The sequence below is a fragment of the Garra rufa genome, chromosome 1, assembly GCF_049309525.1.
Source record: "Garra rufa chromosome 1, GarRuf1.0, whole genome shotgun sequence".
In the NCBI taxonomy this organism is placed as follows: Eukaryota; Metazoa; Chordata; class Actinopteri; order Cypriniformes; family Cyprinidae; genus Garra; species Garra rufa.
The window spans coordinates 11,435,211-11,453,550 of NC_133361.1; the positions used below are offsets into that span (position 1 = coordinate 11,435,211).

Sequence of the window (18,340 nt, forward strand, 5' to 3'; positions counted from 1 at the left end):
GTTGTTACACACCATAACGTACACAAAGACGTATTTTGAACGATCGCTAGAAAATACAATTATTAATCATACTTACAGGTAGAAGTTCAGAGGAGCAAGCCGGTCCAAATAAACTGGGCACTGATCCATTTTTTAAAACCAAGCGTTTGGTGAATCTCGCATTGTAACGTTACTCCCCAAGATTAGAAAAGCAGTCATCAGTAAAATGACGCGAACACAACACAAGATTGGCATTGGACTGCTGAGGTGTTGAAAAAATTAATGTTAACCACTCATTCTTGATAGTTTCATCTTTCGGAAGGGCATATATAACAAATTCACTCTCACAGGCTGTCACAGCGCAGGGCGTCTGACATGATATAATCCACTTGAAAATGGTAGGCCTGCTGTTTGTGGGCGGGCAAGTTGTTCGTGAAATTGAATGTGGGCGGACATTACGCAAATGTGTAGCTCGTGACGTGTGGCCGTTACAGAAAAAAGATTCGAATTGCTGACGACTCGTTTAGGCGAATGTGAGCCGACTCTTTTTTTTGTTAGACAAAAACTTTATTTATAGTGCACTGTCGGCGTCACAACTTTGCAGATGTTCACATACAGCTACATGACACACTACATGAAATATCATATTTGAAAAGGCATAATAGGGGCACTTTAAATAAGTATGGTATTCAGTCACAAGATGGCACTGAAGCAGCGTTGTCTGCATTAGGAGAGTCATATTTTGCTAAACACAATAATAATCAAAGCATCCAGTCACTGGTAAAAGTGTTTTATATGATATAATGAAATGTGCAATTTATATTATGTTTGTAAATATGTACAATTAATTTACTAAGTTTGCACATTTCAATTGTTTTCCATGTTCTGTCAATAGTGCTACAGCACTGTATACTGTTTACTGTATATGTGTTATAAGTCTCTAAATTGGTGCAATACTTCTTAGCCTTCTGAGGAAAATGAATAAAATTTGGATTGGATACTGAGCATTTTTTTTCTTATGTATATGAAAATTTCCCAAAGTTAGTGTCACCTTGATGTAAATAATACATCCATATATCACAGTTATACAATATCAATATAACTTAATTATATTATGTTTTCCATCTAATGAAAATCTAATAATTTACAAAACAGATGGTCAATAGACTCGCTTTCCATTGAACAAAAATCACAGGATTAATCAATATCAAAATAAAATGTATCTGAGACACTTTTAGCTCAATATATCATGTAACATTTTAAATGTAACCTCTTTTACTTTATTATTTAAGCAGTATATCTGACAAATATGTTGAGTTTTATTCTAATTTATATTTCTAAATACGTTGGTCCACTGAGTAGTTTCATCGCCCATATTCTATGTGTATTTATTAGTACAACTGACTGCCTCAGAACAATCTCTTTCTACAATCAAAGGCAAATATTGTGAGGAACGATTGACTTCCATAAAAGGATTTTAAAAAGTGGTGTCCAAGAACTGTTCTGTTTCCCAAGTTCTTCTAAATATCATCCTTTGTTGAGTGATAAACTGAGTTGGCTTCACACTCCAGACCAGTAGGTGGCGCCTTTTATTCCCCCCCATAAAACTGTCTAAAACACGAAAAGAAGAAAAAGAAGCTATTCGCCCGGAACTGCTGTTTCAAAACAAAATATTTGCGACGTTTCCAAAGCATTACGAATCATTAACAAGTGAAAACATGGAATCAGAGCAGCAGGAAGAACAGAAACCTGTAAAGATTGAGATTATAGAAGATTACAGCGAGAACACGAGTGATCCAGAAACCTTCAGAGTGAAGCATGAAGATACTGACGAAGAAAGAGGTTGGTGTTTTTTCTTGATTCTTCATGACCTATTCTGTGAAACATTACGGTTATGAAACTTAGATTTGAGACTTAGCAGATTTTATGGTTGCTGTCAGTCAGTGTAACGAAGTCTATGCAATTATCACACTTAAGTAAATGTAAAGATAACTTCTTATGGAAATTGACTTAATTGTAATTGTAAATGTTAAAGGTGTTCACTGATATTAAAACTACTTGTAAATAGTATAATATGGCACAGTTGATTGGATCTGAGTGGTGACTTGCTGGAGTCTGTGTGATGATACGTAGCTATTGTTCACAAAACAATGAATTCTAACATTATTTACTTACACCTACATAAATATAGATCTGTATGAATTGCGTTTTAACAATTAAATGCATATATTATACGATATTGATACCGTTACGATTCTTCTAAACTTATAAATTATTACAATTATTAAATTACTAGCAGTAAAATGTAATGATACCGCCTTAATATTTGAAAATAACATTTAATATGCCTTAATTGCAACTTTATTAAGCTATATATTTTTTTACATGGTTAAAATATGTTTACTGTAGTGGTAACTGCAAAACCTGTAGTTGAAAATGCTGCCAGTGACAGGCTGTTGCCCATGTAAAATGCAAAATTTTATTCGGACAGTGTATGATTTATATTAACATTACTACAAAATAGACCATGATCAATGAACTTTAAACATTAATTTGAATGGGCTAAATGTAATTGCACACATTATATAGGCTACAAATTCAATTCTGGGCTGCCATTCCCAAAAGCAACAATGCTTTCTTTTGATACTTTTGGGAAATGCAGCCCTGTCTGAAGTGAGTGAATGCTATCTGTTATTAATTGGTTCTTGCAACATTCGCGTACAATCAGATGAGCAGGGAAATAGTTACATCCTGCACAATTATCTGCTAACATAGATTATGCGTCTAATTTTACATATTGTATGCATTGTATTTAGTTAAATAAACAAAATAACTGATAAATAAAACACATTAGTATCTCTATTTTTTATTCGATATATCGATACTTCAGGATTGATACACCCATCCCTATTGTAGAGGTTTGGCAGTGGGCTCTTTTGACTTACCCCATCAACTGCATAACAATGCCCTGGCCTCACATTTCCTTTAGAAAATTTAATGAGAAAATTGTGGTGTTAATAAGTGTTAAAGGGATAGTTTACCCAGTTCTGTCATTAATTACTCACCCGTATGTCGTTACAAACCTGTAAGACCTTTGTTCATCTTAGGAACACAAATTAAGATATGTTTGGGTAGTAAGGACATCTGTGGTTCCTCCATAATTTTTACATAGCTATGAGAATACTTTTTGTGTGCAAAGAAAACTAAAATAATGACCTTATTAAATGATTTCAGCAGCCCCACATGCATGTATCGTAGTAGTGAAGTAAAACTCTTAAGTATTAAGTACTTAAGTGTAGTAACATTTAATATTTGTAGGACTATGAATGAAATGGCTTGTTTGTGATTTTCTTAAAATGCAATTTTTTTGCTTTCATTTTAGACCTGATGGAAGAGAGTGAAGAACTTAATGAAGTGGAGGAGAAACATCATGTCAAACCTGTGGAAGAATCTCTGAGTTGCTCACAAATAGAAGAGGAGTTTGTACTTAGAAGTGGAGCCAACACAAACTTAACCTGCCTTCAGTGTGGAAAAACATTCCCATACAAAAAAAGCCTTGTAGATCACATGAGAATTCATACCGGAGAGAAGCCTTTTGCATGCAATCAATGTGAAAAGAGATTCACGCTGAAAAGAAACCTTAACGAACACATGAAGATTCACACTGGAGAGAAGCCACACATGTGTGATCAATGTGGGAAGAGTTTCGCGCTTAAAAGTAACCTTAACGAACACATGAAAATCCACACTGGAGAGAAGCCGCACACATGTGATCAATGCGGGAAGAGTTTCACACGGAGAGGAACTCTTAATGATCACATGAAAGTCCACACTGGAGAGAAGCCGCACAAATGTGATGAGTGTGGGAAGTTTTTCCTCTACCAACAAAGTCTTGAAGACCACATGAGAGTTCATAGTGGAGAGAAGCCGCACACTTGTGATCAGTGCGGGACAAGTTTCACACAGCAAATACACCTTACGGATCACATGAGAATCCACACTGGAGAGCTGCTGCACACGTGTGGTCACTGCGGGAAGAGTTTTGTACAGGCAGTGAGTCTTAAATCACATCTGCGTTCTCATTCTGAAGAAAGACCGTTTAACTGTGAACAGTGCGGTAAAAGTTTTTTTTGGGCAGAATCCCTGAGGAAGCACCAGAAAGTTCACACACAGGAGAAGCCTCACGTGTGTCCCTTGTGTGGAAAGAGTTTTCCACTATTGGATAGTTTTCAGATACACCAGAAACGACACAGTAGTGTGAAGGATCAGGTGTGCTTTGAGTGTGGGAAGTCCTTTTTTACAGAGGGTCAGCTGAAGCTTCACCGGAGAATTCACACTGGAGAAAAACCCTACAAGTGTTCGCAGTGTGACAAGAGCTTCAGCCAGTCGTCAAATCTAAAAACACATGAGAAGATCCACACCGGAGAGAAGCCACACATGTGCGATCAGTGCGGGAAGAGTTTCACATTAAAAGGAAACCTTAAGGAACACATGAAGATGCACGCCGGAGAGAAGAGGCACACGTGTTCTTCGTGTGGAAAACGCTTCACATGGCTGCACACTTTAAAAGTACACCAGAGGACGCATGGAAGTGTGAAAGCAGTGTGAAAAGACACTTGCTACAGCGGACAAACTAAAATGTCTCTCGAGAATTCATTTTAAGTGCTGACACAATCCCAAGAGATTCAATCAGTCAGGACATGTCAAACCGCATGAGATGATCCACACTGGATAGCCCTGATTGGATATCCACTCCCACCACCAACAATCCCTGTGGGTACCAAGACTCGAACCCCTGGCCTTTGGGTTAGAAGTCAGACTCTCTAATTATTAGGCCATGACTGTCCTGCAGAAATTGCAAAGGCTGCCTCTGATAATCATCATACAGCGCATCTAGCTGGTTAAAAAGCTGGTTTTAGAGGGGTTTTGGCCACTTTCTTAGCTGGTCAGGCTGGGAAACCAGCTGGAACAACCAGCCAATCAGCTTAGGCTAGTTTTTGCTGGTCATCCAGGCTGGTCTTAGTTGGTCAGCAGGCTGGTTTTAGAGGAGTTTTTGGCCACTTCCTTAGCTGCACTGTAAAAAGAAAAAAATAATAATAATTGTTGCCTACACTTAAAAATAATTTGTTACCCTGCTCCCTTAAAATTTTCAAGTTGAATTAATTCAAATTTCTAAGTTGTCACTTAGGACAATTTAACATTTTAAGTTGACTGAACTTAAAATTATAAGGCAGCTAGGTAACAAATTATTTTAACTTAATTCAACAAATTGTTTTTTACAGTGTGGTCTGGTTGGAAAACCAGCTAAAACAACCTGCTAAAACCAACTACTTCCAGCTCAAACCAGCCAATCAGCTTAGGTTGGTTTTAGCTGGTCATCCAGCCTGGTCTTAGCTGGTCAGCAGGCTGGATTTAGAGAAGTTTTTTGCCACTTCCTTAGCTTGTCTGGTTGGGAAACCAGCTGAAACAACCAGCTAAGACCAGCTAAAATCAATTACTTCCGGGTTAAACCAGCTAAGACCAGCCAATCAGCTTAGGCTGGTTTTTAGAGGAGTTTTTGCACACTTCCTTAGCTAGTCTGGTTGGGAAACCATCTGAAACAACCAGCTGAATCCAGCCAATCAGTTTAGGCTGGTTTTAGCTGATCATCCAGCCTGGTCTTAGATTGTCAACAGACTGGTTTAAGAGGAGTTTTTGGCCACTTCTGGTTGGGAAAACCAGCTGAAACCAACTACTTCAATCTTAAACCAGCTAAGACCAGCCAGCTATCTTTGGCTGGTTTTAGTTGTTTTTTTTGTTTTTCAGCAGGGTATTGACATCAGTAATTTTGAGTTTAATGCCAAATGTTTTCCTCTTATTCAAATGAAGGGGTGCATACAACATATTTGCTCACCGGCAACTATAGCAATTTTCAAGAAAAAAAAAAAAAAAACCTGGGGAAACTAAATGCAGAAAATGATCACATAGGACACTATTAACACAACTATATGAATGAAACCATTCAGAAAAAATTGGGCACAAATGGGTTAATAGCTGAATAATTTCATATGCACTCACTTCCGTGTCAAAGTGTCGATTACCAGATCTCTTCTAGATGATGTTTTGTTTCTATGTGTGCCAAGAGATTCAACAAAGCACAGGATGACAGTGATGATTATTTATTTTGGGACACAAGGTAACTTGAGTGTGCAGTGTAATCGTGTAGAGCAGGGGTGTCCAAACTCGGCCCTGGAGGGCCACTGTCCTCCAAGTCAGCCCCAAAACACTTGCCTGGAATCTAGTATGCCTAGTTACAGCTTGATTAGCTGGTTCAGAAGAAGAAGCTACAATCACTGCACTGAGGGAGGAGGGGGAGCAGAAGAAGCAGATGATGAAGGAGAAGCTGGAGGAGATCAACAGACACATCTCAGCTCTTTCACACACAATCAAAGACACGGAGGAGATGATGAAAGCCAGTGATGTCTGCTTTCTAAAGGTCTGATTTCAGATCATTGATTGATTGATTGATGATTGATTGAGTTGTTGATGATCAATGGTGTGTTTGTTCTGCAGGAGTTTCCAGTCTCAATGGAAAGGTGAGTGATCTGCTGGTGTCTCTGGTCTCTCTGCTTCTGATCCAAAGCCACTGCAGTTCTGACTCCTGAATGTTCTTCCAGAGTCCAGATCTCACAGCCGGATCCACAGACGCCTTCTGGAGCTTTGATTCATGTGCCACGTTACTTGGGCAACCTGCCGTTCAGAGTCTGGAAGAAGATGCAGGACATCGCCCAGAGCAGTGAGTCTGCAGAAGATCTGTTCTCTCTACAAGTGTCAGTATGTAACTCTTCAGTCAGTTGCAGCGAGACTTCAGTGTGGCTTTACTGACATCTACTGGAGAAACTGTGCGACTGATGTTGTGGAGCAATAGATGCATCTCTCAATGAAGAGGTCATTGAAGCTCAAGAGGCAGAGTTCCAGATGTCAAAATAAGACTTTATTGAACAGAGCAACAAAGCTGGGTCAGCGATCGCTGCATCTCCATCTCTCTCTGTCCGGGGTCTCCCTTCTTATACCTATCTGCGCTACCAAATTTGTAGTTCTGATTTTTAATTGGCTATGCCTGTCTGGTTCGCCACAATTTATTACTAGCCCACCTGGCACATCTTCAATGGTGGAATTTGGCTAGATCAGCCATTTTTAAATAATTGGTTGGGGCGGCGGTCACATGGGACATACATTGTTGTTTACGCACACCTGTCATTTGTTGGAGATTATCCAAAGTTCAAGGGTTCACTTAAGTTCACTGGTATAGTCCAGTGGAAAATACCCATGCTTCCCAATGGCAGACACCATAAGCTCACAATCTATACTAAGACATCTGATACTGTAATAACAAACATATTGATCAGTCTATTGATTACTTTTATAAATATATGTTATACATTTGAGTAAAATAATACCATATTGAGTAAAATATTATAATAAATCTTAAGATTTCACAATACTGACTCTAAGCCAAAGACACTAGATTCTACACAATTTCATATATTTGCACATTATAAATCACCGTTTTCAGTTTTTATTTAATTTAAGAAATTGTTGTGCTAAAAAACAACAGCAAACACCCTTTGAAATATCAAATGGGTATTTCAAAAAATCAAACAATTTCTGTTTAGTTACATTTTGTTGTGAAGCAAATCTGAGCTATTGTTGCATTAAATAAATGTTTGTTTTACTAAAATTGGTTTTAAATTGATTTTCTGCTCTGCATTTTCAACTCACTGCTGATGATGTTACCAGTAAGCATGTATCTATCAATATCTATCAATATATATAAATATTTCTAATATCCAACAGAGTTGCAGAGTTGACGCAAGATTTACAAACGCACATTTTATAAGAAAATGTTATTTAAAAGAAAATAATAATGTTGTAAAAATGTTGTAAAACTCTTTTTAGGACTCTTAATGGCTTTTATAAATCAAATACGCAAATTTGGACAACAAGAAATCTTTTTTTTTTATATTTGTGACACTTTTTGCAGAATCTATTATATTGTTATGAACTGTAACATCTTGTAGTTCATAACAATGAGTAACGCCTTATTAAAACAATTTAAAATATAACCATTTGAAGAAAGCAGAAAAAAATTGTGACTTAATCATAGAATCACTCATATGATATTTGAGGCATAAAGAAATGTTTATTTCACAAAAATGCTCTTTATTGATTTTACTTCAACAAATGCATTTAAACAAGAACTGTCTGTAATATCTGGGCTAAGATTGGTGTGGGAAAAAAAAAACATTCTTTAGTTAATCTTTTCCCACAAACTGTTCTGCTTCAGATCCTGTTTAACCAACATGAGAAGAACGAGACACATTGTTCTGCTTCATATCTCCTCTTTCTTCACAGTTCATTGGTCAGATGCACAATTTAAAAGGCAGGATACAGAGAGTGGCCATGACCAGTTAGGACAAGTCTGAAAAAATAGGCTACTCTAAGGTCAACCCTGCTGCATTAGTACAGAGCGTCTGTGTTTTCACTCTCGGTCTCACATTTAACAACAGATTTGGATTTTTGCCACGACAGTGGTAAGTAAATAATCACGTAGTTATCAGCAGCAAATCTCTCGTTGTCGATCCTTAAATCATTATGCTGCCTTAAAGGTCTGTCTGAAATCACTTTAGGGAGGAACCGCGAACAAAGAGTCATCGAAACTTTCGGATGCATCCGCAGCGAGTCTTCTGACTGAGGTGAGGTGAACAGACAGTTAACGGTTTTTCGCATAACCTATAAGACAACTGTAAAGTACACTTGACACAATTTGTTTATGCAACAATATATGAGGTTGTTTCTTGTTTTCATCGAGTATATCGCTGTTTTCGCTATTACTGAATGTCTCGTGATCTGTGAGTGGAATTGATAGGAAGCGATACAAGCTGCTGTGATTCATTTAAACGCTATTTCTCTTTTGAGATTTATCTTGGCAGATCACATTTGTTATGAAGTTTTAATTCCGATAGTCACTCAGGGTTTCCGCGGGGTCTTAAAAAGTCTAAAATTTAAAAATCTAAATTTTAGGCCTTAAAAAGTCTTAAATTCGCTGTTCTAGGTCTTAAATAATTTTACACAGGTCTTATTTTTCCGATGTCCATGTAACGCTGCCTCTAATGCTCATTTAAATTCTCTTTTTGTTGTTTCCGTGGTGTTGTAGTTCTTTATTTCACTATTCCAAATATAATTTGCTGTATTTAAACTACAAATGAGACCAGCATGCAATAGCCAATCAGCTTTCTGTTATTGCCGCGAGTCTCTCTCGGATTGTACCTCAGAAGTAAAATGGATTTAACTTTTTAGCTTTGGGGAAGTGCAAATTTAGCGATACTTAGCTTGAAAAAAACTGAATATAGGGCTTGGCTAAGGCCAGTTGCAAACAACTAGATTTTTTTCTCCCTCTATGGAAGTTACTGCGTCTTCAGAATCGCAGTAGCAGAATACAGGTCAAACTACCTTTTTCTGTATATAATGTTCTCAATAATAATAAGAAATATAGGTCGAGCTAGCTGACCGCCAGCGTTCGAAATACTTTTAAAATGTTTTTTTTTTTTACTTGCCCGACCGAACAAACCGCCTGATTAAAACTGAAATGACAAAAACAACTAGTGAAGCATCCAAAGGCAAGAAAGATTCATATTTTAATACATTAAACGTAAACAGAAATTGATAATGGATAGTGTATTTCTGGTCTATTTGTGACATACTTTAAAACAAATGAATGTAACAGCACTCTAAAGAAACACACTGAGGTAAATATTTAAAATGTATAGTTTATTTATAACATGATATAGTTCAGTAATATACCAAGTGAGCTTTTTGCTAAAAATTCTCAATTACAAATGTTACATTAATTTTAGCTCAATAAAAAAGTAGTTAGTCAAGTAGTTACTTACATATTAGACAATATGCAACATTAGCAGAAGCACTGATGAAAATATTGCTTCAGAATTTTTTTTTTTACATCAGATATTTCTAGTGGTACTTTTATGGGGATATTTTGTGTGGAATAGTATCTGCTGATATGAAAAGTTCACTGTATATCGTAGTAATAAATTTAATTTATGACAGCCATGAAATTGCGTTTACTTTTTACATTAAACACATTAAATATTACATATATGCATGTAATATAATATCTATTTCCATTACAGGTTTCGGTCTTAAATTTCATATAAGGTGGTATTAAAAAGGTCTTAAAAAGTCTTAAATTTCACTTGTTCATATCTGCAGAAACCCTGGTCACTGTATAATCGCATGTGTTGCTTGTGGGACCGTTTGTAAGTAATTTAAATAACTGATTTTGACATAGTTGTAGTAAATACTAGTGGCCAGAATGCGAGCGTCAATATTTGAAATGCGTGCGGCGGGACTTCTAGTGATTTTCAGTTTGTGCTTGTTTAATTGAGTGCTGTAACCGATACAAGCGGACCTGATTTTATTGCTAATGCTATTTCTCTTTTGAGATTGATTTATCTTTGGCAGATCTGTTATATATATTCTATATAGTCGGTTCTATAGCGTGATAAAGGTAGTTTTAGGTTCAATAGTCACTGGATAATCGCATACGTTGCTGGTAAATAATTCAAATAAAGAATGTGAGCTTCAAAATTTGAAATGCGTCTGGCGGGACTTTTAGTGATTTTCAGTTTGTTTATCTGAGTGCTGTACTTGTAGAAATAGAGGTATGGCTAACTGAGGTATTTTAGCACAATTGTATCATCTTAAGATATATTATGTAATTTTACTCAGTATGTTATTATTTTACTCAAACATATGACAGTAATCAATATAGACTGATCAATATGTTGGTTATTACAATACCAGGTATCCAAGTATAGATTTGAGCTTTAGGTGTCTGCCATTGGGCAGCACTGGTATTTTCCACTGGACTTTACCAGTGAAGTTAAGTGAAACAATGAACTTTGGATGATCTCCAACATTTGACAAGTGCAAGTAAAAAAGTTTGATGTATGTCTCATGTGACCACCTCCTTTTAAAAATCGTTGATCTAGCCAGATTCCACCATTAAAAATTGGGTAATTAATTGTGGCATACCAGACAGGCATGACCAATAAAAAAACGGAACTACTAATCTTGGTTAGTGTAGATAAGTATGAGAATGGATACCCGGACAGACGGGGGAGATACGGCAATTGTAGTCTTGGCTTTGTTGCTCTGTTTAATAAAGTCTCATTTTGACATCGGGAACTCAGCCTCTCGAGCTTCATTGACATCGAGAAATTAATTAATTGCTCCATGATAGCAGTTACCTCACTAAGTCAGTCTGGACACTAGACAAACTTTGGAACAAAAATATTTGGTAAATTATAATTTTTTTATTAGATAGTCAAACTATATTTAGATATGATGTGCTCTAGTATAGTTATTGAGGACAATTTTATTAACCAAACTATAAAAGAATCATATACAAATTATTTTACCATTATAGTTCTAGTTTACATTTACTGTTCTGTGCAAGCCATGTCTCTTGTTATTGTAGGGAGGAAGGGAGTGAGGAAGGACATCTGTTTCAATTTAGAGTAGCCTACTCCAAGGACCCCCCAAATAACTCGGGTTGACGTGTGGTGTGCATGAGAGGACTCCTATACAAGACCCTCCCCCTATAAAAGACCCTACATTAAGTTTTTGAGCACTGAAAATGGGTAGGATACTAAATTTGGATCTACACTGAGGTCTCAATATCTCTGGGATTAAACCATACAGGGCTTTAAAAATTAAGATTCAAAAAGAAAAGTTTCTTAAGAACCAGAATCTAAAATCATATTAAAATAACTTTAATACTTGAGTTACAAGCACACAACTTAAAAAAAAGAAAAAAAGAATATGAGACTTAAACAGGTATGTTCTATACAATTGTTTTGACAGAGGGAAACAAGATACGATTTCAATTTCAACATTATTTCTTCTTCAGACATTGTTCTTTAAGTAAAATAAGTATCAGCTGTATACAAAGTGGTAATATTCAACAATCTAGACATATAGCTTCATTGATATCCCTGGGACTGAAGGATGTAGGGCCTTGGAAATTAAGATTGTGAAAGAAAAGTTTATGAAGAACTGGAATCTAAAACCAAATTGTGATATCTTTAATACTTCTTGAGCTATAGGCATGTGAACTTTGGATGAATAATATATATGGCATTCAGACTGGTATGTTCAATGCAGTTGTCTTGACAGAAAGAAACAAGATACATCTCTAGTTTTAACATTATTTGTTCTTCAGACATTCCTCTTTAAAATAAAAACAAGTATAGTTTATTTTCAAACTGACCTACATCTGGTTTTTGACCTCAGAACACGAGTAAATTTTAATGATTTACTCCTGGAGCCATATTAAAATTCCAATATCTCTAGAACTGAATCTCATACGGCCCAAAAAATAAAGTTGCTCAAATGAAAGTTTGTTAAGACCCAATATTTAAAAGGACATTAAGATATCTTTAATACTTCTTGAGTTACAGGCATGCAAACTTTGCAGAAAAAACTTGAAAAGTGCTGTTTTCCATTTTGGCTTTAATCATTATACATGTCTATCTTTCCTCAGAAAAACAAAACAAAAACACACACACACACACACACACACACACACACACACACACACACACACACACACACACATACATATATATATATATATATATATATATATATATATATATATATATTAGCAAAATCAAGAATTTGAGCCCCCTTCAAGTTTTTGAAAATTGGTTGATTTGACATGGAATGACCCAAGAGTGTTTCTTCAGCTGGGAAAGAGGGAAACTGCAACATTATTTACCTGTATTTGTTAATGAAGATGGATGTTACCAAAGTTTTTTTTTTTTCTAATTCAGAATTTAAATAAATTGAAATAAATATAAATAATATTTTTGTCTTTTGGAAGCTGCATTTTAAAATCCACTTGGCTCAGTATGGACATAACGCCTCTGGTTTCATGAGTGAAATGCAGAGCACAAATCACATCACATCACATCATGTCCTTTCCTTTTTTTAATCAGTCATTAACTGTTGCAAAATATCATAATGCAGGAGTAATATCATTAAGAAATGTCCCGCTCAAGTCATCCGTAAGACGATGGGTTTTGATATGAATAGCTAGTTCTTCCAATGTTTCATCATCGGACTAACTTTTGCTCTTATATGGCAAAACCAATACCATCTTTATTGTCAGTGTGTACAATGGCTGAGCTTTCAGAAATATCTGGAGCTGAAATTCAATTATGGTTAATTTTGTTACTTTCACCTGGTGTATGCAGTAGACCAGTCAAAACACACAGCGTCATCTGGCTAATCAGAGCAGAGATGTGGAAAAAAGGGATTTAGAGAGACTAAATTGTCAGTCAATATATTTGCAAGAATTGGCATTACATTATTTATATTCTGCTGTCCATGAGTATAAAAACACACTCAGTTACTGATACATTTTTGATTTTGGCAGATCAGCCCCTCCCACTGCAAACTCATCATCAGTTAAGCTCCTCCCACTGCAGTCACATCATCAGAGAAGCTCCTCCCACTGCAGTCACATCATCAGAGAAGCTCCTCCCACTGTTCAGCAATAAATGCTGGAATATTCCCAACAGTTTACAAGTGAAGACGAGCCTCAAAGCATCAGGAAGAGCTGAAATATGCAAAGACCCTGCAGAATGAAACGCACTGAAGAGCAAACAGGTTGGTGTTTATTTCTGATTTATCATTCATTCATGATGCTGAAGAGCATTCAGGTTATAAAGATTCAAGCACTTCATCAGGTTTAGATAACACAACACTTAGGTGACACATCAGTCAGTGCTTAGGAATCAGTCTTAGACATTAATGAAAGTTGCTTTTAGCTTCTTTATTAAAGTCTTTGTAAGTCTTAGAAGTTCTTACAAAAACTTTGGTAACAGGGTTGATGAATGAGATCAAAACTGTACAGTTTGCATAAAAACTGAGACAACAGATGGAGATTATTTACTTTTCGTCCCGCCATGCTGCAGAAAGACCCAGTTTATGTCACTTCTGGGGTGTCAGAGTTTTAAAAAATATTTTGTTTATTTATTTTTTAGATTTTATATGTAACTATCACGTTAGATAACTGAATCGTTGATCAAATTCATTTAACATTTCTTACTACAGAAACATAACAGAAACATGTGTCTATAATATTAAAAAAAAAATAATCTGAAGATTGTGGTAGAAATTGTTGAAAACTTAGAATAGGAGATTCTTGGGTATCTTCAACAGGATTCTTCATTGAGAATGTGCTGTGTGGGACTGCAGTCATCAAAAGTCTGACTAAGGCAGTGATGCATTGTATTTTATAAGTATTTGGTGAGCAGTCCTTAAAGGTGTTTACCACTTAACCAAAACATCAAAAGACAACACAGGAAATCAACCCCCGACTGTAAGCTTCAGCAAACCTACTCCCCAAAGATAACATGCTGTTCCTGGCCGCGATAGCTAAAGATTAGAAAAATTCCCATGTCATTAACTCTCAGTAGGTAAACCAGAGACCAGAACGCCCTCGCTAGAAACTATGCAGAATGTAATAATTAAACAGATGGCTCACATGAGGTGTTTTTTTTTTTTTTTTTTTCAGCCAATTTGATAAAGGAATAGTTTGCAAAACTGCAATGGAAACAGTTTGTCGTATTTACACAGGGTTCCTACAGGGTTTGGAAAAGTATGGCTTTTGTACAAGAGGTGAGGTTTCATGGCAGCTCTTTAGTGATTATTTAGTGATTGTCATAATATGACTGAATTAATTCAAGGTGTGTTGTGGAATTTTCCTTGCTCAAAATAAACTGCTCTGAAGAGGTTTTGAAGCCAGTAAGACTTTATTGAACCAGCAACAAAGTCGAGTTACGTTTGCAAAGGTAACTCATGAACGTGTTTTGCACTCATATATACACTATATATAGTAATATATATATATATATATATATATATACATACTGTGCTGTGCACAGTATACCATATATGCATCATTGTATTTTAGGACCAGGCATTTTTTACCATCTATGGGTTCCAGGACAAATCAGTTGCTGAAAGTTGATAAATAGCTATCATGTGTTTCCAGCTCTTGAACAGGTTCTTTCCATGTCTATGTGTTTTTCAAGCTTTAAATAGTTTACTTGCTGCAATCCTTGCTTAGCAGAAAGCAGGTTATAAGCATTTTGGGTTTCTTCTCACTATATTCTTAGCACCGTATTACATAGCTTTAACCCTTGAATGCAGGAATGTTTTGTCAATCATTATAACATATTTGGGTCTTTGGCGAACCGGACCGATATATCCAGCACGGATGGATCTCTAAATTTTGCAATAGCAAAAAAAAAAACTCTTGATATTTTAAGAACAATTGCAGAAGAATAAATGAAAGCAAATTCGTTACCTTTTGAAACTTAGAAGGGTTCAATTTGAGCAGATAGGCTTTAAAATATGGCATACATTAAATTTTATTAATATTAATTATTAATATTACACCTAAAAAAAAACTCATATGTGGCCACTTATGACTACACCTTGCTTAAATAATGCCATTAAAGCTTGGAAAACCCTTCATTTACACTGGACAAGTCTAAGACATGATTCATTACATCATTTTTATCCAATATACAGTAATTGGTTCTTCATATGTCTAATTCATCCGAACCTTCTGTTACTAGGTAAAAGCAAATCTGGATTTCTTAATTACTTCAGCTACTGAAGGCCATGAGATTATATATTTAGACAGCTGCCTAGTTAAACTTTTCTTTTTGTCTTACTCAGATATGATTTAGAAACACTTTGGCATCCTGTAAGAAAAATAAATCTTAGAAGTGATCGTTGTATATATTGCATATAACAGTTGTCTATGATATCAGAGCTTACTTTAATGTCTTTTCACTTCATATTTCTACCTGACCAGTCCTGAAAATTAAATTGTTTTTTCTTTCGTTTCAGAGCTGATGGAAGAGAACGAGGAGAGTGAAGATCTGAGTGAAGTGGAGGAAGAGCATCATGACAAACCTGGAAAAAAAAACCTGAGTAAAGGAAGAGCCAAGAAATCTCTTACCTGCACTCAGTGTGGAAAGAGTTTCTCAAGAAAATATAATTTCGATCTTCACATGAGAGTTCACAATGGAGAGAAGCCGTTCACGTGTGATCAGTGCGGGAAGAGCTTCACACAATCAGCTAACCTTAAACAACACATGAGAATTCACACCGGAGAGAAGTCGCACACATGTGTTCAATGTGGGAAGAGCTTCTCAGTAAAATTACACCTTAAAGTACACATGAGAATCCACACTGGAGAGAAGCCTTATGCATGCGATCAATGTGGAAAGAGTTTCTCAGCCAAAGCAAGTCTTGATATGCACATGAAAGTCCACACTGGAGAAAAGCCATTTACCTGTGAAAAGTGCGGGAAGAGTTTCACACAGAAAGTACATCTTAAGCAGCACATGAGGATCCACACCGGAGAGAAACCATACCCCTGCGATAAATGTGAGAAGAGTTTCAAAACTTCATCACACCTTAAGAATCACATGATGATCCACACCGGAGAGAAGCCGTTCATGTGTGATCAGTGTGAAAAGAGATACTCAAACAAACACAGTCTTGAGCTTCACATGAGTGTTCATACAGGAGTGAAGCCGTTCGTATGTGATCAGTGTGGAATGAGTTTTGCGGTCTCTTCAAAACATAAAAGACACATGAAAGTCCACACTGGAGAGAAGCCGTTCACATGCGATCAGTGCGGAAATAGCTTTAAAGAAAAAATAGACCTTGATAAACACATGAGGATCCACACTGGAGAGAGGCCTTTCGCGTGTGAGCAATGTGGGAAGAGTTTCGCAGATTCAGCGTACCTTAAGATTCACATGAGGATCCACACCGGAGAGAAGCCGTTCGAGTGTGATCAGTGTGAAAAGAGATTCTCAGTTAAAGACAGACTTAGGATTCACATGAGAATCCACACCGGAGAGAAGCCATATGCATGTGATCAGTGTGGAAGGAGATTCACAAACAAATCATGTCTTGGGCTTCACATGAGGATTCACACCGGAGAGAAGCCGTTCATGTGTGAACAGTGTGAAAAGAGATTCTCAATTAAAAAAAATCTTAAATATCACATGAGAATCCACACCGGAGAGAAGCCGTTCACATGTGATCACTGCGGAAAAACATTTTGCTATGCATCAAACCTGAAGAAACACCTGACAGTTCACACGAAGGAGAAGCCGCATTCCTGTTCTGAATGTGGAAAGAGTTTTTCTCTGCCGCAAAGTTTAAAAATACATCAGAAAATTCACACTGGTGTGAAAGATTATATGTGTTTTGACTGTGACAAGACTTTTATTTCAGCCAGTCATTTAAAACTGCACCAGAGGATTCACACTGGAGAGAAACCGTACAAGTGTTCACACTGCGACGAGAGATTCATTCGGTCAAAAGGTCTGAGAAAACATGAGAGGATCCACAGCAGTGAAAACCAGCACAAGTGATCACTGCTGAAACCAATTAGTTTCCTAACAGCCATGATGAGCGACAGGGTGTTGGTTGATTGATATCTGTTAACTCCTTCTCACCGGACTTAAATGCAGGAAGTCCTTTACTGCAGATGATTAAAAGAAAGAGCACCATAAAATTCACGCTGACAATTTTTTAATAACACTTTTTTTAAGAGAGGCATGAATCTTTTAGTTTTTCATTAGAACAACTACTTACTTTTCCATTTCTACTTCGCTATGCATATGTGAAATATACTCTAATGTAGTTTTGGTTACTTTGCTTCTCTTTTTCTCTTGTAAGTCATCAAAGGTAGAGATCGATCTCATTCGTTTCCATGTTTACTTTTTGTATTTGCTTTAAGCTATGATTGATTAAACGTATTACTAATTTGATTAACAGCGTATTGTTATTTTCATAGTTTAATAATTATTTATAATAATGTTAGTTCTGAAAAAGCTAAAACATTGCCTACACTGTAAAAAGTTTTCACCAGTTTCAACATAAAAATTTAAGTTCATCGGCTGCCTTAAAATTTTAAGTCCTTTTAACTCATTTTATTGTCGTGAGTTGAAATGACTTGTAGTTTTAAGTTGATTTAACTTAAAATTTTAAGTTAGCTGCTAAACTTAAGTTTTTAATTTAAAACTGGTGAAAACTTTTTACAGTGTATATGCTTGCTTTTTGAGCTTTGCTTTTCATTGTAATTTTCTCAGTAGAGCTTTTACAAGCCTAATCAATAATATTTCACCACTCGATTGACATTAAGTGAGATATCTATCTGTCTGCATTATTAATCGAATACATTTTAAAGAGTTTGTTA

General features: G+C 36.1%; 1 protein-coding gene across 1 annotated transcript; it reads left to right on the forward strand.

Moving 5' to 3' along the window:
• Positions 1-1,614: 1,614 nt before the first annotated feature.
• Positions 1,615-17,978, forward strand: LOC141331163 (uncharacterized). Its single transcript, XM_073836087.1, has 3 exons — positions 1,615-1,821; positions 3,362-4,418; positions 16,064-17,978. Exons 1-3 carry the CDS (start codon positions 1,698-1,700, stop codon positions 17,511-17,513), a joined length of 2,631 nt encoding a protein of 876 aa, XP_073692188.1. The 5' UTR covers positions 1,615-1,697; the 3' UTR covers positions 17,514-17,978.
• Positions 17,979-18,340: the final 362 nt, after the last annotated feature.

Bases quoted from the DNA above. Each gene is read 5' to 3' on its own strand.
- LOC141331163 (XM_073836087.1), top strand. From the start codon at position 1,698: ATGGAATCAGAGCAGCAGGAAGAACAGAAACCTGTAAAGATTGAGATT. The intron at 1,822-3,361 runs GTTGGTGTTTTT...CTTTCATTTTAG, and splicing joins AGATACTGACGAAGAAAGAG to ACCTGATGGAAGAGAGTGAA. The intron at 4,419-16,063 runs GTGCGATCAGTG...GAGTAAAGGAAG, and splicing joins ACCGGAGAGAAGCCACACAT to AGCCAAGAAATCTCTTACCT.